Below are 21,760 nucleotides of genomic sequence, written 5' to 3' on the forward strand. Positions count from 1 at the left end.
GAATGAACCGGTTTCGTCCAATGGCATTCCCTCCACAGTCACAAACCCTACCAGGTGGCCATGAGGTTCCAGTCCAGAGAAGCTCTCCAGTGAGCACTGTAAACGCCTTCACACACTGCCTCTTTAAAGAGAGACGCTGCTCCTTGCTGCAAACTGCAGAAACATCGGTGTTTTCCATTTTCTTTTGCCCCTAAAATTTAACCACAAAATTGACATCTCAGGCCAACGCAGAGAATAAGAGTATTTTGCAAATTACTCTATAAACTGCTGGCGTTAACCAAAAATTAACGGACTTACTTGACTCTACATAGCACTGACCGTCAGGCTAGTTTCTAGTCGTCAGGAACTGCGTGGCCCCGACCAGCCCGGCGCCACCTGCCCGCCGGGACTAGGATTGGCCCAAAATCTGCAGGCTACGCTCCGGCCGGCCGGTGGCGCGCGCACGGGCGGGGCCGTCGGGGAGGGGGCGGGGCCGTCGGGGAGGGGGCGGGGCGGGGGGGGGGCCAGGCAGTCCCGTGAGGCGCGTGGGGCGGGCGGGGTCCGGCCGGAGCCGGGGTTGGCGCTGGGGATGCTGCATCTGAGCCGACTAGCCGGGCTTGGGCGGTGGCCGCGGGATGGCGAACGTGCGCGTGGCCCTGAGGGTCCGGCCCCTCAGCAAGAGGTGAGTTTGGGCGGGAGGGGGCGCCTGGGGCGTCAAATGTGGAGGAGGGTGAGGTCCCCGCCTCTCCCTTAAGGGATCCTGGCGCCGGGAAATCAGACACAAAGTGCCCCAGGGGCTGGGGTCCGGAAGCCGTAGAGGCCTGGCGGGACGAGACCTCGGTTCGAGCTTTCGGGGCGTGCTGTGGGGGAGGGCGGGATAGCTCCGGGGTGGGCTGCCCTGTTTCGGGTCCCTGGAGTCCTGCCAGCAGGAGTTTTGAGGGACCGCGGCGCAAATCTTGATGCCCGGGTGGGGCTTTTCTCACTGGGTACGTTGAGAAGGGCTGGCAAAGTATCTCTACGCGGAGGGAGGGATCGGAGCCTCATCTTTCTTCTTGGTGGTTCTGGAGTACCTGTGAGGACTAGGACAGGGTTATGTTGTCCCTGGGTGCACGTGGGTTTCTCAACGAAGATTAAGAAAAAGGCAGATTATACAGCGTGAGAGGGAAATTGAGGCCCAGAGAGATCGAGGGTTCATCTTATGATAGACAGCAGACTTGTGAAGTCGGGGGGAGTAATGCCAACCCGTTACCTCTGCGTCGTTCAGTGCCCGTTTCCTCATTGGGTGCATCTGATGCACCTCTCAGGTCTTGAGACATCCAATACCAGCCACGTATTTTCTTCCCTTGTTTCACTGATTTTCCACTCTTAGGTTTAGAAAGTTCGGAAAGACTTCACAAGGGCGGTTGACCTGTTTTCTAAAGAGCTATAGAGCTTGCGAACAGGTGGGAGTGTAGAGAGCACTCTGTGTGAGAACACTGAGAATAAAGACTTAAGCTATTAGAAAACGTAAGTTTTGGTTGTTTGGGGAAGAGTGTCTGTGGAAGGAGGTGAGTGATATCTTACCAGATAGGAAGCTGGTAGAGTGTAGTTTGAGATCAGAAGCCACATCCTGGAATTCTTTGGGAGGTTTAAAAATTTCCAGGACACAAGATGGATTAAAAATTGGGCAGAAAGTTCAAAAAAAGGCTTCGTCTCCCGTAATAAAATTTGGTTCTAGCAGGGATTATGTTTGCCTGATATGGAGGTGATTGGTTTTAAGTCATGCAATTCACAGAATAAGGAGAAGAGCGATGTGATGAAGGTATGAAACAATAAAAATAGAAAAGAAGGTAGGAAAAAGGCAAAAGGTACAATGATGAAAGAAGGAAAGCAGCACGCGCCAGAACTGCTGTGTTTAGATTGGCAAATGGTTTATGTCATCTGGCTTCTCATTACTCAGTGTGGTGTTTTAGGGTTGGGGTTTTCATAGGTGCAGCTGCCACCCTTAGAGGTAGCCTCTGGCAGATCTTTTTGCAAAACTGTTGTTTGGGGCTCTCAGGATAACAACATTGAGCACTCCTAACAATAATTTCTCAGTTCCTTGGGAGTGAGGAATTTATAATATCATGGATTAGATGAAAATGCTGTTGAAATCAAATCGATTGTAGCCACAGTAGAGCATACTTTATTACACAAAAGTGAGGAGAAAGAAGAGCTCAGAAGCTATTTACTTTTAGGTCAAGTTAGGAGCCTTGACTAGCAAGTGGTAGAATGCCAAAACAGACATGCAGGTGGGGGCAGATTTTAACAGGCTGAAGATTCAGGAGCAAATATGGATAAATGCAGTGTGACTCCAGCTAAGAAGTTGGCACCACTCCCCTCTTCTCACTGGGTCCTGCAGAGATGCAGCATTACTCCAGGGTTTAACTTCTACCATCTTCACTGAGGCTCATCTGAATGTAGGGAATCTGCTGATTGTGTGGTTTGTTCCAACCTTCACATTAAGTCACTGGCACAGACGCAGTTTAACAAAGTCACTGGATCTGATGTTGTACTTGGAAGGAACCTTGGACATCATCTGGTCTCAACTTCCATTTTTTTGTTTTTCCAGATGAGAAAATGATCTTGTTTAAGGTCTAAAAGTAGGTAGAGCCAAGACTCAATTCACCAGAGCAAGCTGCTGCTTCCTGAAATTACAGAAAAGTTGCACTTCTTTCTTAAGCAAATGACTGCTCAGGACTAGAACTGACCATTAGTAAAATGACAATATGGGAAATGGTTTTGATGCCCTCCATGTACCTCACAGTTGTTTCCCATAATCAGAAGGTTGGTATCTCATTATGTAATGCTACCCTTTGTCTATCCAAAATCGTTTATCACTGGGGGAACATGTTCTCTTCTGCTAACACTGTAGGCTCTGGAACACTCCCCACTGTCCTGAAGTTACTTTTCATACACTGTATTCCGTTTCTTTGCTTTTATTTTTTCAATCTGTAAAATAGAATAACTTCTTCAGTCATCTTTCATGAAGATAACCGAAAGAATGCATTTGAAATACTTAGAGCCTGGCTCATTTTAAGTGTCCAATAAAGTGTTAGCTATATAATTTTTAACTACTGTTTTTATTCCTCATTATACTTAGCTGTCTGTTTTTCTTAAGTTTTACTAATGAATACATAACAAGTGGTAAGGGGTTGGTTATTTCCCACCCAGGACAGTGATTCTCAAATTATGGTATGCATACAGTTCACCTGGGGAGCTTGATATATTGCAGCTTGTTAACAGGAATTTGAATTAAGTAGCCCCACCATCTCCCTAATGAAGGTAGCCTGGACCACACCTTGAGAAACACTGTCCTAGGAGTAAGCGTGTACCTGAGGATTTGTCCCTGTGCAAAACCTGTAACTCTAAGGGAAGAATGCCTGTTGGTAGAACTTAGGACCCAGAGGCAAGTGGTAGGAGTGTCACTCTTGCCACATGTAAGGCTCCTTCTGACTATTGTTGAGCTCTATGTGGCCAGCTCCCCAGCTGAGGCTTGTTCCCTTTCTTTCTGTTCTGCTCAACATTAATTCATCCCCATTTTGTTTTAAGAGTATTTTGCAGCCACTAGGTTACCAGTGGCAGTGGATCAGGCATGGAAGGAGCAGCATCTCACTCTCCTATAGTGCCATATCTTTCTGCCAAGAGGTCAAGTTCAGGACTTTTTTTTTTTTGGCTGCTTTATGCCAGAGAGTCCTAGATGAATCCTCAAGAAAGGGAAGACTTTTAAGAATTAGATAACAGATTTGGAAAAGTTATTACATGATTTTTTCCCTTATTTTCTTTGTTGTCCAAATTTACCTTAATCTGTGTATTACTTTTATAATGGGTGGAGGGATAACAAAACCTACTTTAAAATGCAGAAAGGGAAAAAAAAACGTTGCCCTGCAAAATGTTAACACCAAAGATGATGATTTTCTTTAGGAGAGCAGAGGACTGGGAGACAGTTTTTGATCCTTGGGAACCAAGACTATTTCTGTTGCGTTAAGTAGCATCTGCTGTGAACTGAAAGAAAGAGCATCAGGGCCTTGAGGAAATGTAACTGAAATGTTATTACCTGAGGGAGGGAAGGTTTCTATCCAGGACTTTATCCCAGACTCACTGACAGGTTTAAAAAAACAATCTTAAATCTAAGGACCTTTAGCTCACCATGCACCACTCCCAACAGTCCTCTGAGTCCTCAAGCTCACATCCTGGGAACCCCAAGGAAGGTTAAAAATGAGACCTAACACAGTATAGCACAGAGAAGACAAGTAGTGACTCTATAGCATCTTACTGTGCTGATGGACAGTGACTATAATGGGGTGTGTGGTGGGGACTTGATAATGGGGGGAATTTAGTAACCACAGTGTTGCTCATGTGAGTGTATATTAATGATACCATACTAAAAATAAATAAGTAAGTAAATAAATAAATACAATGAGACCTAACATATTTTCTCCACTTTCAGGTCCCAGGCTAGGAGTGATTCAATTGATAACTTTCATTGTAGTGGAGGAAGTGTTAATTAATTTAATTCTCATCTGTTAACATTCTGGCCTTGAGCACTTTAGCCTAAAATGCTTTATGTTAATGAAAAAGGATTTCCTATCTAGAGTGGTGTATATGCCATTCATTTTGGGATTCAGGTATATGGGTTGCTTAATTTAGCCCCGTAAAGTGAATTTCGGGGCTGGTTGTTAGCAGTGTTATAGCATAACTGCAGCATAGGAAGATTCTCAAGGATTTCGACTTAGGAAGGTAAAAGGAAAGCATTTGGGAAATATGTTCTCAGGATCTCAGCAGAGAGGACTCCAAAATCTTTTTCATCCCTACCTGTGCTCAAAATTTCAGAGAAAATCAGAGGTGATGCCGTGTTAGGTGGTGAGCCAAGGACACACTCAAGGGTTTCCAAGCCTGTTCTAAAGTATAGTTAAGAGTCCAGGCTTTGAATTGGGGTTGACATCTCAGCTCTGCCGCTGCTAGTTGTGTGACCTTGGACAAGTTACACAGTTTCTCTCAGCTTTAGTCTTCCATCTGTAAAAATGAAAATATGATAGGAAGTCAGGAGGGCATATTAGAGGGATTGCTTAAGATGAAGGACAGCATGTGCTGTACCTAATGCAGTGCCTAGCACATGGAGGGCGCTCAGTAACAGTGACTCTTGGCTGTTGCAGAGCCAAATTCAAATGATCTGGAGAAGCGTGCCAGCTAGGGGACTGCTTGATGTGATGTCTGCAGCTACCTGTGGAGGCAAACTCCAGTTCCAGGGTTGTCCTTGGAGCACTGGTCTCAGCTCCTCTTTTCTTGATTAAGAAAAAAAAAGCAATGTTTCTTCTCATATGGGTTTGGGTCTTGTTTCTAGGGAGAACAAAGAAGGGGGAAGAATTATTGTGGAAGTTGATGGCACAGTGGCAAAAATCAAGAATTTAAAGGTAAGCCTGAAATTCTTTATCTTTCCACTGAGGAGCTAGTATTGCGACAGGGGCTCCAGTGGGATAAAGGTGTGTATGTAAATGTGTTCAGAGTTGGGGAGTGGGAGAGAAAGGGGATATAAGGGCATTTGTGGGAAGAGCTTTGACCAACTACAAAGGAAATATAAAAATACAGCAGGAAAGAAGTAAAGGGCATGGGACTGATAGAGCCTAAGTTCTTTCAAACAGTGCACAGCCGTTTTGGAAACTGATCAGTAACTGCTTTGAAAGTAAACATAAGGCAGGTTACAGGGGCCATGGCTAGCTTTAATCATGCTGGGCACATCCACAGTTATCTTTAACTCAGCTGACCACCAGTTAGGCTTTGTCCCTAGCCTCTTATTTGATAGCACTTCATCTAGGGGGATCACTGGGAATTTAGGTATCCATTTGCTATTGCCAGGATTTGTATTGGCCATAGTGAGGTCCAGGTGAAAGCCTTCAGATCCCAGAAGGGAGTTGGCCTTTGGCCCGAGTCTTGCTACAGATTTGCTTCCGTAGATCTGACTGACCTCTGAGTCACAATGGACAAATTCTGGGAACTTCCTCTATGACCCCTCACCTCCTCTCAAGGCTAATTTCCTCTGTCCCATCCCTAGATTTACCAGGCAGTGGAAGTGGAAGGGATTCATTCTTTGTGGACCGGGGACTGCTGCTATAGTCAGCTTGCAGGTGGTATTCAGCATTCCTGAGAGCTCAGGGAGCAGACTTGCAGGAGTGAGGGTTATCTGGACCCCAGGCCTCCTGGCCATGCCCACTTCCATGTTACTCCTGTGATGTGATCTGCTTTCTTTGTCAGTAGCTGTCTGCTAAAAGAGAATGGGACCTGCCCAACTTTCAACAGGAACTCCCCAGGGACAAAAGATGTTTTACTTTTTAATTTCTCTTATTTATATCTCTGTTGCCTAATCACTTCAGGGGCTTTGTTCTGAGAGTGCATATATTTGGCTCTTAAGAGTAAATCCTTGCCAAGATCAAACTCTAACCTGTCCCCTGCACACCTTCCTAGCTGCTTACTTCCCTGAGCTCAGTTATCCACGAAGAATTTACTAGGCATTCTGGTAGCCTTTTCCTACTGTGATTTATGGTGGCTGGTGCTGGGGATTGTCTCTCTCCATCCAAAATCTAAATTTTACATAGTAAGACAAGGCATTTCTAGGAGTAATGCCATTCTCCTCAGTACCTGGAAGTTCGTGCAGTTTCAGACTCTGGCTCGCTCCCCAGGCAGTTGGATCGGTCCTAGCTCTTCTGTCCAGTGTGCTTTCTAAGTCACTGGGGGTGGATACCAGGGACTAAAGTGGAAGACCTACGTCAATAGAGCCTGTCAGGCCCGGGACTGAACTACTAATGTGCTCCTGGAGCCCTCTACGGAAATATGGATAGAAAAAATGACGGTGATCAGACGATGCCCTGAGAGGGAAAGGCTTTCTCTCCCAAGCTGTTCTACACCTCGGATGATTGGTTTGTGGGCAGGCAGATAAATGATAGTATGACAGATAGACAAATTTAATTATCTGGGGCTTTATTCATACCAAATGAGATGGGAATAGAGGTTACTTTTTTCCCCTTTTCTTGTAGATGTCATTAAGAGTCTCATGAGCATTCCAGGTCTCTCTAGCTACAGCAGAGAGGAATAAAGTGCAACTGACCAAATAATAGAGAAGACACTGGATTCTATGTTTCATTTTAGGTGGACAGCCGACCTGATGGCTTTGGTGATTCCCGGGAGAAAGTTGTGGCATTCGGCTTTGATTACTGCTACTGGTCAGTCAACCCAGAGGACCCCCAGTATGCATCTCAGGATGTGGTAAGACCATTTTTTGCTTTAGCTCTTCTCAGTTCTTTATAACTGGATAATTATTGGGCCCTGGTTATTTCTTACTTATGATAGTTTGCAGAAAATAATGATGTTTTGATTTGAGAAGTGGCAGTGAAAGGCAGCAATTGTAGAAAGAGCAAAGTAGCTGAGATAAGACTGCTTGCTCAGGGCATGGAAGCTGGCTAGTGTCCCTTTAGGCTTGGGCCTCAACAGAATTCATGTGGGTACAGGTTAGTTCAGGCAGCATTCTGCTCACCGCAAACTTAGCCTTGTGTTGTATACAGTAGAAGGGCCCACGAATCATAGAGGCTAGTATCTTCTATGAGCCTTAGGCTTGTGCTTGTGCTCCTAGGCTGAGTGTAAAAGGGCTAGACAGCTAGTCTGCCAGTATGTAAGAAGTGAAATCTGTTGATCTGTGGAGGATTAAGAGGACCAGCCAAGGTTTTGTCATCTAAGGCTATTCGTCATACTTTCTGTGTCTGGTAGTGCTACTTAGCTCTCTCACAAGTGCCCAAGGTAGCAGGTCTGACCAGGTGGGTCTACAGGGCTTCTGTTACTGTGAAGCAGCAGCATGGTCCTCATTTGAGCACCATCAAAGATGGTGCTTTCAGTCCCTGTCGTGGCCAGCAAGACTTGCCTCATTCTGTTCTCTGACCTCACTCTAGCAGCTACCAGGGTACTCTCTGTGAAAGCTCAGCCCTAAAATTAGAAAAAATAATTGATTTGGCCTTTTGTGGGTCAATATCATCATAGTTACATATGCAAGAAAACACTGTAGGAATATGTCTTTAGGAAATGGAAATATTTTGGGGGGAACCCTGGACAACCATTGCCTATCAGTCTGTATGTCTTTGAATAAAAAGCTTAAGTGTGCTTTCTGTTAAGTATTTTAGTCTTTTGTCAAACGTTTTCTAATTATGCCAAAGGAACAACGTTATCGAATTTGAGTGACTGAAGACAGTACTGATTTTCTGCTGATGCAGGTTTCTGAAGATGATTGGATTGTTTGAAACCATGGAATTCCCCCATTCTTCCCTGGAGGAGTAAATGTGGAAACAAAATCCTACACCACTGTGGGATTTGTTGTCTCTGTGGGCCCCTTCTATTATAATATTAGCATCCTACCTATGTAGTCACAATGCATTTGCTGTAAATACTCAGCAAAAAAGGGCAGTGTGGATATTATGTGGCCCCTCCCAAATTCTCTGTCCTTTTTAATATGAGGGCACTAGCAGGTCTGGGTTTGCCTTGTGGCCCTTGATTTTTATCCCAGCACTCAAGTGTATGTGAGGTATCTGATTACTCAGATGGTGTTTGCAGCTGTTCCACTGAGATCCTCCAAGAGACAGGAAAGGAACTGACTCTCAGATTAGAGGATGGGACTCCTCCAGTGGTTCATAGTTGTGGCTGTACTTGTGGCATGAAGACAGTGGTCTTTCTGTTAAGACAAAGTGTGAGCATTCTCATGGCTATTTCAGTTCTCCCTGGCCATGGCATAACCAGGACTATTCAGTACATAAGAAAAATTAACTATTTTGTATAACATTTGATCAATAATCTGGGAGGTGTGTGTATGTGTGTAAACAAAATAAAACTACATGCCTATATCTATATTCTGGTGAGGCTCACATTTTACATTTATGTAGTTTAACTATATAAAAATAATCTAGTGGAAGCCCAGAAGTCCATAGAGGAGGGGAATTCATAACTATGACTCTTCTTCTGTTGCCTGATTTGAAGTTCAGTGGCGAGATCAAATGGGATTTGAACAGGAAGCCTGTGCAGAGAGATATAAACAGTGTCTCCTGAGGTTTATTCTGCTTGTTTATTAATTGTCTAAGGTCCTCATTGGTCCCAAAGGGAGTCAGTATAGGAGAGAGAAGGAAGGGAACCTCTGTCACAGGATGGAGGAGGGTCAGAGATCTCAGAGTGGGGGCAGGACTTGTATCCACATGGTTTGGTCAGAGGACTCATCGTTTTAACACAAAAATTGGAGCCCAGGCTTAATCTTAATTACTGTGGCTCTGAGGTCACCAGGGGCAGGCAAACTGACATAAAATCACAGGCCTAGTGATGGGAAAGAATTTAGATGTTACCCAGTTCACTTGGCCAGAGTACAGCAATCCTCTCTACAGCATTTGTGATCATATTTTGGCAGGTGGGGGGAGAGGGGTCAGTTTTATTGAAGATGATTTAGATACAGTAAAAATCACCTTTTTAGTGCACAGTATGGTTCTGTGAGTTTTGACAAACACATACAGTTGTGTATGTGTCATTACAGTTGGTATATAAAGCAGTGCATTATCCCCAGAATTCCTTCATGTCCCTCTGTAGTCAAACTAGTCTCACCTCCAACCACTGGCACCTACCGATCTGTTTCTGTCCCTATTTTTGTCTGTTTCTGAATGTCATATAAATGTAACAAAACAATATAGAGGTTTTTGAGTTTGGCTTCTTTTACTTAGCATGATATATTTGAGACTCATCCCTGCTGTTGTGTATATCATATCTTAATTTGACCTTGATTCAGACTTACTTAAATCATCTTGCCCCAGAGGAATCTCATGGCTTTGGAAGCACTGATTCTGACTGCAGAAAGTGAGGGACCAAGCCCCTGGAGGACTGTGCCCCCTTCATGCCTGGGTCTCCTCTGTTGTGAAGGGAGAGCTGTCACCACCCTCAGAAATACAACACTGTCTTCCCCGAGTGGCCTTATGGGGATATGGAGCAACATCATAAGCCATTGCTTGATAGATATTGACAAGAATACCACCTATTCGGTGTTGGCGTTGCCTCATCACAGTCTCTTAGAATGTTAGAGCTCAAAGAGAACCTCTCAGTCGTCTGGGCTAGGGTTTCTCAGCCGCAGCATGTCTGATATTTTGGCCAGATAACTCCTTGTTGTGGGGAACTGTCTTGTATACTGTAGGATGTTTTGCAGCATCCCAGGCCTAGCAGATGCCAGTAGCAGTTGCAGTTGTGACAATCAAAAGTATTTCCTGACACTGCCCACTACTCTAGACCAACCTCCTCATATTCTAGATATAACCATGTGACTATTATGGGATTATAGAGGCAGTTAATGCCCAAGTGGGGCTGGACTCATACTTCTTATGATGGTCTTTACATTGCTTGTACCATTCTAACACCCTCTTTTTATATTTATAGTCTTAAAGATAGGTTAAGACGAAAATGCCATTGTGCTTTAGTGCTTCCTAGGCCTTAGTGGTGACACACTTGAGTAAGTAGATCAGGTGTCAAAAAAATGTGGACCTCTGGAGAACAAGTCAACTACTTCAAGTCCTACTGTGAGGCAGCTTTATTTGTTAAATATCTATGTAAATTCTTATATATTTATCATGTCCTGTGCTCTTCTCCCAGATTTATTAAGTCTGTGTTATATACTCCATTTTATAGATAAGGAAACTGAGGCATAGAAAGATTATAAGAATTGTCTAAATTACTGAGTGGTGGAGCAGGGATTCAAATCTAAGACTAACTCTAAACTGTGTGCCATTTCTACTAAGCTTCACTGACTCTGAAATTTTAAAAAATTCCATTTAGTCTACTAGTGACCTGATCTCTTCATACATATTATCTGATTTAATCCCTTCAATAGTCTAAAAGGTAGAAGATTTTTATCCTTTTATAGTTAAGAAAAATTAGGCTTAGAAAGGTAACATGATCTGCCCAAAGTCACACAAGTAGAAATGAGTCTTAGATTTGAACACAGGATCATCTGAACGCAAAGTTCATATTCTTCACTACATTGCAGTGTAAAAGGGAGTAAAAGGGTATGTAAGAAAAGGAAGAGATGGAAAATTAGGGAGGAAAGACGGAGGGTGAAAGGGAAAGAGAGAGAAAAGACCATAGTCAGTGGACTGTAGGGGATCATACCACCTGTCTTGTCCACTACCCCAAGGAGTCCTCAGTTTCCCATTATTAAGGCAGGCTGTTATTGTTCTAAATTGTGTTTTTAGTCTTTGTTAATATTTGACTTGCAGCCAAGGCTTTTCTTCAAAATTGGCCTGCATTTTATCTGGCTTGAGTCTCCACTAAAGTTAGACTCCTCTGAAGTTAGACCTGGATTTGAATTTAGGCACAGCATGTATTAGCTAGCTTACGTTGGACCAGTTACTTAACCTCTCTGAGTACTAGTTTCTCCAGCTTGAGTTACTGTGAGGGGAAAATGAAGTTATTACATAGGGTCCAGCCCAGGGCTTGGAAACCAGTTGAATAAGTGAGATCAAGAGTACTGTGGCTTGGGTCCTTGTTGGGATTATCACTCTCCCGGTAGGAGAGAAGTGAGGCCCATGATTCTTCCTCAGAGCTGAACTAGATTTGAAAATCTCTTCTTTGGATCTGGTTATGATCTCTGCTGGGATCAGCAGGCTTCGCTTGGAAAATTAACTCCCCTCCCTTCCTCCTGGTCAGGAACATCTGTGGGAGCGGGAGTCCTTTGCTCAAGCATATTGTATTTGGGTGATTGTGTGTAAAAGTTTCCATGAGGAGCATTAACTCAGCTTTACCCACCAAGGACTGAATGTGGCTGTCAAAACAAGTGCAGACTGAGTCAACAGAAAGCACGTTCAGGAACAAAAAGCTACCCGCCCTCTGCAGAAAGTAATTGCTCTATTCTCCTGGGAATCTATTTTAAAACGGGCCATTATTTGGCTAAAACACAATGCCTAAAACACTTGTAGCTTTTTCAGATTAAAAAAATCATGTGAGTAAGCAGGAGATTAACTCCCTACAGTCACTGACTCCAAAACTGAAATTATAGCAGCAGTGTGATTGTGCTTATTGTTATTTTAATATTTTAGTCTCCACAGTACGCTGAACACCAAAGAACACACAGAATGCCTCATTGCCTCCCCTCAGAGAACCCTGAAGAAAGGGTTGGGGATGGGGGTGTTTGTGTGTGTGTGTCACAGGGTCCTTGGTGAGTAATTTCTCTAGTTTTGGACTTCAGCTGGAGGATGTTAGGAACTTGAAGAAGCTTCAGAGGGAAACCCTACATACCCCCCCAAATGATGAAAGGGCTGAGTGCAGGACCCAAGAGGAAAGCTGCTGTCAGCATGGTACACCTTGGGTCCATTCTGCATGTGATTATTTAATGAAGAAATGTTGGTCCAGAGACGGAGAGACAGAGAGGTGATGATAATGCTCCACAAGTACAGAACATGATGATTTTATGGAGCATGAGAACCAGTTGGTCTTCATTTCCATGAGGCTAAAATAGAGGATTAAAATAAAATTGCAGAGGATCTTATGTAATCGGCATGAAGAGTAACTTGTGCAGAAGTTTTGAATACTGATATGTGGTAGCTAAATAGTTTGACTTTAGAATTCCAGAATGTTGATATTAGAATAAATGCTAGAGACCATTTAAGACACTTACTTTAAAGATGAAGGCCTGGAGAGACAGCAATAACAATGAAAGATTTTTTTTTTCTTTTTTCTTTTTGGCCAGTTGTGCTTGAAGTTGCAGGGAAATGCTTGTTGCTTATTCTAGTGACAGGGGCAATGAACTACAATGCAAAGGTTCCTGGATGGCAGGATGTGCTGCTTAGCAGAATCCCAAGGCAATACCTTGTTCCTTGGAACAGTCCTACACCCTCCTCTATACTCAGTCAAGATGAGGAAATTGCGCTGGGCTGTCTAGTAGTGTGGAGGAGTATTGAGAGCTATTTTATGGGTTCTCTAGTGTGACCAGGCTGTGATCAGACACTGCTGCCACAGAAACAGCATTTCTCTACGGGGATCCCAACCTGCTATAAGCTGAAGACTTTCTTCTGCCTGAGAAAGTAACTGGGGTGAGGTGGACAGGAGTACGAGCATCACGCCTGTTCTGCCGCGCGTGTTTGTATCTCCAGAGGTTGGAGTGTGAATGAAGGCTTTGGGGGAAAGTAAAGAAGTGGGAGAGTTACTGAAACTGATGAGGGACCTTAGAGCAGCAAGAGGAGGGGGAATGTGAAGAAGAAACTAGGGTGAGAAGGAATTTGAGAGTTTGCAGAGGGGGAGATGCTGTTGTGGTTATATCACTTTTTACAGCAGATATTATCTCCATTTTAGGGATTGGAACTGGCTCAGATAGGTTGAGGAGCTTGCTTTAAGGTCACAAGTGATGGAACCAGCATTCAAACCCTTGACTTTGTGACTCCAAAGTCCAAGCACTCAAACGCTGCCCCACACACAGCTCTATTTATTTTTGTATTTCCATGGCTGCACATCTTAAGTGACCGATTAATGGTTACTGGATTAATTATTCAATTTATGGTTCAGTGGATGAGAGCCAAGTTAGCACTCTGCCTTCTTGACTCTTGCTGTCTGTTTTGAGAAAGCCCTGCTGTTTGCCTAAGTTAGAGAACCACAGACATCTGTCAGCATCTCTGTGCATCCCCTTTTCCTCAGGCATGTATGTGCTGGGGGAGTGAGGGAGCGTGTGGGTGTCAAAGCATTTTCTCATGAATATTTGCAGAGCTGTGTACATTCCATCACTAGTGCTGTTTCTTTCCTACCAAGATGGAGACAGATGTAGAAGGGAGAGGAGTTTATAAGAAAAAGCCTCTTTGTGCAATAATTGGATGGGGCTCTGCAGGCATAAGTGGGGGAAAGGAGATTGCCATGAGTGTTTCATTTCAGTGGGTTCCCTCTGCCAGCAGAACAGCTGCTCAGCTCCACAGGCGTGTCCATGGCTGGATTTTACAGGAATAAGGTCATTGTTTTGGCTCCATCTAACTCATTTTTCCCTTCTCTACAAACTTCATTGTGAATCTTGAAAGAGTAGCTTTCAGATTCAGAAAAATCTGAAGAACAGAGATCCTTGGCACTTAATGTTTGCTGCTGGTGCTGGATGCCTGTGCACAGATGAACAGCAGAAACTAGAGAGACTTTTAAAATGCAAAAGCATGTTTAGATTTTTTTCCCTCTCTTTTGTGACCCAAGTAACAGGAATTTCTGGTAGTATCTGGAGTCCTTGGGATCTAGGGTGGAGAGAGAGAAAGGTTGTCAATAAGGGAGGAATATCCAAAGCTTGATAGTCAGTTGCAGACCTGGGGCAGCCTAAGTGTAAATACAGAGGTTCTAAGACAGTTGTCCTTGACTTTACCCAGAAGTGTTCTTGCTCGCATCTGCAATATTGAGAGATTGCCCTATATTCCCACTCCCTTTACACTTGACTTTGTCCTGGGTTTAAAAGGATTGTCAGTTAATATCTTGAAGAAGAGAAGTATGATGATGACAGGGACTTTGAGAGTCTTTGGAAAAACTGATTTGCAAAATTATCTAAAGAAGAGGATAGAAAATGTAAAGCAGCTTTTTGAACAAAAGGTCTGTGTGTCCCCTACAGTAGACAGGCAGGCACAGCAGACTGATAGCAGTAGGCTTCCCCAGAGAAAGCCACCTGGTCTGCCTTGCCAGGTGCTAAATTCTCTTCCACATGCTGCACAGTAAGCCTGTGTCCAAGTACCCTCTCAGAACCATTTCAGTGGTACTCTGTTTGGGGGAGCCAGTCCTGTTGACCAACAAAAGGCCCCTTCTAAGTTCAGCGTTCCGAGAAGGGTTCAGAAAGTGTGGGGAAAGAAATGGGACTGGTTTCTAGTTCTGTGCTCAGTAGCAAGTGGACAACTGCATACAAGTGTCAGCACATTGATTAGCTTATTAAAATAATTTGCTGTAAAGGCAATACAAGTCAATTACAAAATATTCAAATAATATAGAAGGATATATTATAATAAGTGAAAAAACCTTCCCCTTCCATGCTTACCCACCAGTGTCATTCTCTAGAGGTAACTACTATCCACAGTTTCTTTGGTGTCCTTCTAGACATTCTCTAGACAGAAGTAAGCATCTATTATATATCCTTTAAAAAATGCAAAGGGGCTTACATTATACATACTATTTTTCAACTTGTTTTATTCTACTCAGCTTATTTTGGCCCTGATTTATTTGCTAGGTAGCATTAAAGTATTATAGTTTAACTAGTTCTCTACTAATGGACTGTTGGATATTTCCAGATTTCTGCTATGATATGCAACCCTGAAATGAGCATCTTAGCTTTTTTGCAAGTATAAGTGCACGATTTCTAGAAGTACAGTTGCATGTTTAGGAAGTTTGTATATTTTAAATTTCAATAGATTTTTGCCTAATTGCCTTCCAAAAAGATTGTACCAAGTTTACTCTTAACAATAATGTATCAGAATACCATACCATATCCCTTGTCAACTTTAAGTGTTATCAAACTTCTTCATCTTTTTACCCAGCTGATAGGTAAAAATAGTATCTTGTTGTTGGCTTCACTTTTCTTTTATGATAATTGAGATCGAACATCTTTTCATGTTGCTTAGCCATTTGTATCTTTTCTTCCCTATGAATTACATGTTCATATATTGTCCCCATTTGTCTATGGTACTGTTCATCTTTTTCTTTCTTACTTTTAAGAGCAATTAGCATGTTAAGGAAACTGATTCCTGTCACATGCTGCAAGTATTTCCTGTTTTTACTTTTGATTCTGTTTATGGTAATTTGTATGTGTGTGTATATGTGCGTTTAAATGTAGACAGATTTATCAACCTTTCTCTATGACTTCCTGATGTGTTAAGATTAGAAAGGCTTCCATTCTGAGATTTAAAAAAGTATTCTCCATGGGTTTTTATTTTCTGGTATGCTAATGGCTTTATCTTTTTAATATTTAAATATTTGATCCATTTGAAATTTTCCGTCGTAAGAAATGAGGTAGGGCTTCTGTTTTATTTTTTTTCCCCAGATAGCTAGCCATTATCATTTATTGAATAGCCATCCTTTCTCCACTGATACAAAAAGCCACTTTTATCATTTACTAAATTCCTGTATATAATTAATGGTCTCTTTTAAAACTATTTTTTTCCATTGATCTGTTTGTGTTCTTGTATCAGAACTATGCTGTTTCAGAAATGTTCAAGTATACATAAAAGTATATACCATAGTGTTTCACTTCTTTTAATATTGGGCAGGACTAGTCATTTCTCATTTCTTTCTCAGACTACTCTAGTTATTTTGGTTATTCCTCTCCCCAGAATGCCGTGTACTTTCCTGCTTTTGTTCACAGTGGCTCCTCTTTCTAAAATATATTAAAATATCTCACCTCCCCAGTTCCTGCCTTTTGAAATGCTGCTTGTTCTTCAAGAGCTAGTTAAAATGGTACTTCCTTCATGAAGTTACTGCCATCCCTTGGATTCTCATAGTATCTTGTTACTCTTGTGTCCCTTTTTGTATATTAACTAATATTAGTGCTCTTTGGGTACATGATTTACCTATTTTATCAGACTTCGTTGATCCTTGAAGGCAGACCTAGGCATCGTCATCCACCTCTGAATACCCTACATTCCCTAGCACAATAACATTTAATTCATTTATTCAGCAAGCATTTAGGAATCAACTAGCATCTGCAACACAATAGGGTTGAGTGCTGTGGGGACTATGGAGTGCTATAAGATGTGATCCTGCCCTCAGAAAGTCTGCAGTCTTATTGGGAATATTAGGCCGTAGGCACAAAAAAATAATTAACAATACGAAGCATTTAAGTGTTAAATGAGTGGCACTTATAGTAAGTACTTCAGGAATCCAGAGGAATAACATACTATCCACTGATTGCTTTCAATGAATTCAAGGGAGGTCATTTCACTTTGAAGGAAAGGCATCAACAAAGATTTTTTTTCCTTTTTTTAAAAATTTTGATATCATTAATCTACAATTACATAAGCAACATTATGTTTACTAGACACCCCCATCACTAAGTCCCCCCTACCTACACCATTACAGTCACTGTCCATCAGCGTAGTAAGATGCTATAGAATCACTACTTGTCTTCTCTGTGTTGTATAGCCCTCCCCGTGCTCCTCACCCCCTACATTATGTCTGCTAATAGTAATGCCCCCCCCTCTTTTTTTTTTCCCCCTTATCCCTCGCTTCCCACCCATCCTCCCCAGTCCCTTTCCCTTGGTAACTGTTAGTCCATTCTTGGGTTCTGTGATTCTGCTGCTGTTTTGTTCCTTCAGTTTTTTCTTTGTTCTTATACTCCACAGATGAGTGAAATCATTTGATACTTGTCTTTTTCCGCCTGGGTTATTTCCCTGAGCATAATACCCTCTAGCTGCATCCATGTTGCTACAAATGGTAGGATTTCTTTTCTTCTTATGGCTGAATAGTATTCCATTGTGTATATGTACCACATCTTCTTTATCCATTCATCTACTGATGGACAAGGTTGCTTCCATTTCTGGGCTATTGTAAATAGTGCTGTGATAAACATAGGGGTGCATATGTCTTTTTCAAACTGGAGTGCTGCATTCTTAGGGTAAATTCCTAGGAGTGGAATTCCTGGGTCAAATGGTATTTCTATTTTTAGTTTTTTGAGGAAACTCCATACTGCTTTCCACAATGGTTGAACTAATTTACATTCCCACCAGCAATGTAGGAGGGTTCCCCTTTCTCCACAACCTCGCCAACATTTGTTGTTGTTTGTCTTTTGGATGGTGGCGATCCTTACTGGTGTGAGGTGATATCTCGTTGTAGTTTTAATTTGCATTTCTCTGATGATTAGCGATGTGGAGCATCTTTTCATGTGTCTGTTGGCCATCTGAATTTCTTCTTTGAGAAGTGTCTGTTCAGATCCTTTGCCCATTTTTTTTAAGTGGATTATTTGCTTTTTGTTTGTTGATGATGTGCATGAGCTCCTTATATATTTTGGATGTCAACCTTTTATCGGATCTGTCATTTATGAATATATTCTCCCATACTGTAGGATGCTTTTTTATTCTATTGATGGTGTCCTTTGCTGTACAGAAGCTTTTTAATTTGATGTAGTCCTACTTGTTCATTTTTGGTTTTGTTTCCCTTGCCCGGGGAGATATGGTCATGAAGAAGTCACTCATGTTTATGTCCAAGAGATTTTTGCCTATGTTTTTTTCAAAGAGTTTTATGGTTTCATGACTTACATTCAGGTCTTTGATCCTTTTCGAATTTACTTTTTTTTTTTTTTTAGATAATTATTTTTTATTGAAGGGTAGTTGACACACAGTATTACATTAGTTTCAGGCGTACAACACAGTGATTCAACATTTATATACATGATAATTCTAGGTACCAGCTATCACCATACTAAATTGTTACAATATTTTGACTATATTCCTTATGCTATACATTACATCCCGGTTACTTATTTATTTTACAATTGGAAGTGTGTGTGTATATATATACATATATATATATATTTGTGAGGGCATCTCTCATATTTATTGATCAAATGGTTGTTAACAACAATAAAATTCTGTATAGGGGGGTCAATGCTCAATGCACAATATTAATCCACCCCAAGCCTAATTTTCGTCAGTCTCCAATCTTCTGAAGCATAACGAACAAGTTCTTACATAGAGAACAAATTCTTACATAGTGAATAAGTTACATGGTGAACAGTACAAGGGCAGTCATCACAGAAGCTTTCGGTTTTGCTCATGCCTATGAACTATAAACAGTCAGTTCAAATATGAATAATCATTTGATTTTTATACTTGATTTATATGTGGATACCACATTTCTCTCTTTATTATTATTATTTTATTTTATTTTTTTAAATAATTATTTTTTATTGAAGGGTAGTTGACGCACAGTATTACATTACATTAGTTTCAAGTGTACAACACAGTGGTAGAACATTTATATACATAATTCTAGGTTCCAGCTATCACCCTACCAAGCTGTTACAATATCTTGACTATATTCCTTATGCTATACATTACATCCCGGTTACTTATTTATTTTACCATTGCAAGTCTGTCCTTTTTTTTTTTTTTTTTTTTTTTTTTGTGAGGGCATCTCTCATATTTATTGATCAAATGGTTGTTAACGACAATAAAATTCTGTATAGGGGAGTCAATGCTCAATGCACAATCATTAATCCACCCCAAGCCTAATTTTCGTCAGTCTCCAATCTTCTGAGGCATAACAAACAAGTTCTTACATGGAGAACAAATTCTTACATAATGAATAAGTTACATAGTGAACAGTACAAGGGCAGTCATAACAGAAACTTTCGGTTTTGCTCATGCATTATGAACTATAAACAGTCAGTTCAAATATGAATACTCATTTGGTTTTTATACTTGATTTATATGTGGATACCACATTTCTCTCTTTATTATTATTATTTTTAATAAAATGCTGAAGTGGTAGGTAGATACAAGATAAAGGTAAAAAACATAGTTTAGTGTTGTAAGAGAGCAAATGTAGATGATCAGGTGTGTGCCTGTAGACTATGTGTTAATCCAAGCTAGACCAGGGCAATAAAACATCCACGTATGCAGAAGATTTCTCTCAGAACAGGGGGGGTGAGGTTCTAAGCCTCACCTCTGTTGATCCCCAATTTCTCACCTGATGACCCCCCTGCGACTGTGCCTGTCTTAGGTTGTTCCTCCCTTGAGGAATCTTACCCGTCTCTGGCTAACCAGTCATCTTCCGGGGCCATACAGGGAAATGTAAAGTTGGTAAGTGAGAGAGAAGCCTTATTGTTTGAAAAGGTTAGCTTTTTACTTCTTTGCATATTTATGCCCTGTGGCTTCTATGCCCAGCATTTGTCTTGAGGTATCTTTACCACTTGGAAGAATTATGATACTCGGTAAATTTGATATGAGGCACGAATTCTATTTAAGGGTTGTAATTAGGAAGGAAGAAGAAAAGCTATAGAAGTAGCAGGCGGAAGAAAACATGGGAAGATTGATTATTTCTTTGACATAACTTCTTGTAGAGTAACTTCAGCATGTATAGGTTTTAAGCTACTACTTAAATTGCGCACACACATTAACATAATAGGAGTATAGTTACATAACCAAAGCATATCTGTAATTACCAGCCATCTCCAGTGAAACCAAGAAAAACAGTTAGGCACCTTAGGCATTTGTGAAAACTTATCTATGATATGGTGGATATTGTCCAACTGAACTTGAACCATCTGAGAGAAATCAGACAAATTAAAACAACCCATTCCTGGAAAATGTTCACCTCCCTTATGTTCTTTTAACAGTAAATAGTCTGTAGTTGTAAGATTTTGGAGCGCTACAATTTGCACTTCTCCTAATTCTTGGTTGAGTTCCAACAGTATAGATCCAATCAAATTTGCTGTTTTACCGTATGCACAGGCCAGCTTAGATATCTCCTTCCTCATTCCCATGGCAAGTCCAGGAACTGGTGGGATGAGTGCATCTACAGCTGTAGCAGTGCGTGGATCTTTGTTGGGGTTTTTTGATGATCATCTTCTGGCATGAGTCTTCCAGAGAGTGCTGATATTGGAAGTTCTTTTTCATATCGTATCTTAGTTCATTTTCGGGGTAGCCCAATTAGGCTTTGATCCTCTGTATAAACACAAACAGACCCTTTGCCTACACTTTTATATGCCCCTTATACCCTTGTGTAGAACTTGTTGGAGGTTACCACACAGGAACTGCCCTTTTTTTTTTTTTGCTTTGTTTTTGGTATCACTAATCTACACTTACATTAAGAATGTTATGTTTACTAGGCTCTCCCCTATACCAGGTCTCCCCTATAAACCCCTTTACAGTCACTGTCCATCAGCATAGCAAAATGTTGTAGAATCACTACTTGCCTTCTCTGTTTTGTACAGCCCGCCCTTTTCTCCTACCCCCCCATGCATGTTAATCTTAATACCCCCCTACTTCTCCCCCCCTTATCCCTCCCTACCCACCCATCCTCCCCAGTCCCTTTCCCTTTGGTACCTGTTAGTCCATTCTTGAGTTCTGTGATTCTGCTGCTGTTTTGTTCCTTCAGTTTTTCCTTTGTTCTTATATTCCACAGATAAGTGAAATCATTTGGTATTTCTCTTTCTCCGCTTGGCTTGTTTCACTGAGCATAATACCCTCCAGCTCCATCCATGTTGCTGCAAATGATTGGATTTGCCCTTTTCTTATGGCTGAGTAGTATTCCATTGTGTATATGTACCACTTCTTCTTTATCCATTCATCTATCGATGAACATTTAGGTTGCTTCCAATTCTTGGCTATTGTAAATAGTGCTGCGATAAACATAGGGGTGCATCTGTCTTTCTCAAACTTGATTGCTGTGTTCTTAGGGTAAATTCCTAGGAGTGGAATTCCTGGGTCAAATGGTAAGTCTGTTTTGAGCATTTTCATGTACCTCCATACTGCTTTCCACAATGGTTGAACTAATTTACATTCCCACCAGCAGTGTAGGAGGGTACCCCTTTCTCCACAGCCTCGCCAACATTTGTTGTTGTTTGTCTTTTGGATGGCAGCCATCCTTACTGGTGTGAGGTGATACTTCATTGTAGTTTTAATTTGCATTTCTCTGATAATTAGCGATGTGGAGCATCTTTTCATGTGTCTGTTGGCCATCTGTATTTCTTTTTTAGAGAACTGTCTGTTCAGTTCCTCTGCCCATTTTTTAATTGGGTTATTTGTTTTTTGTTTGTTGAGGCGTGTGA

General features: G+C 41.6%; 1 protein-coding gene across 13 annotated transcripts in view; it reads left to right on the forward strand.

The window, feature by feature from the left end:
• The first annotated feature begins 510 nt into the window (after nt 1-510).
• The window catches only part of STARD9 (StAR related lipid transfer domain containing 9), a 156,337-nt gene continuing 135,087 nt past the window's right edge, over nt 511-21,760 (forward strand). For 12 of the 13 annotated variants that reach the window (XR_008992579.1, XR_008992580.1, XR_008992581.1 and 9 more), the window contains exons 1-3: nt 511-661; nt 5,342-5,411; nt 7,141-7,257. Coding sequence is in view for 9 of the 13 variants with exons in the window: in XM_036923697.2 (XP_036779592.2) it covers nt 615-661; nt 5,342-5,411; nt 7,141-7,257 (234 nt within the window). In the remaining 4 variants the exon portion in view is untranslated. Of the gene's footprint in view, nt 662-5,341; nt 5,412-7,140; nt 7,258-21,760 lie in introns of those variants that run through there. The other variant, XM_057488742.1, reaches the window with a different exon arrangement.

Source organism: Manis pentadactyla, chromosome 11 (assembly GCF_030020395.1).
Source record: "Manis pentadactyla isolate mManPen7 chromosome 11, mManPen7.hap1, whole genome shotgun sequence".
NCBI classification, from domain to species: domain Eukaryota; kingdom Metazoa; phylum Chordata; class Mammalia; order Pholidota; family Manidae; genus Manis; species Manis pentadactyla.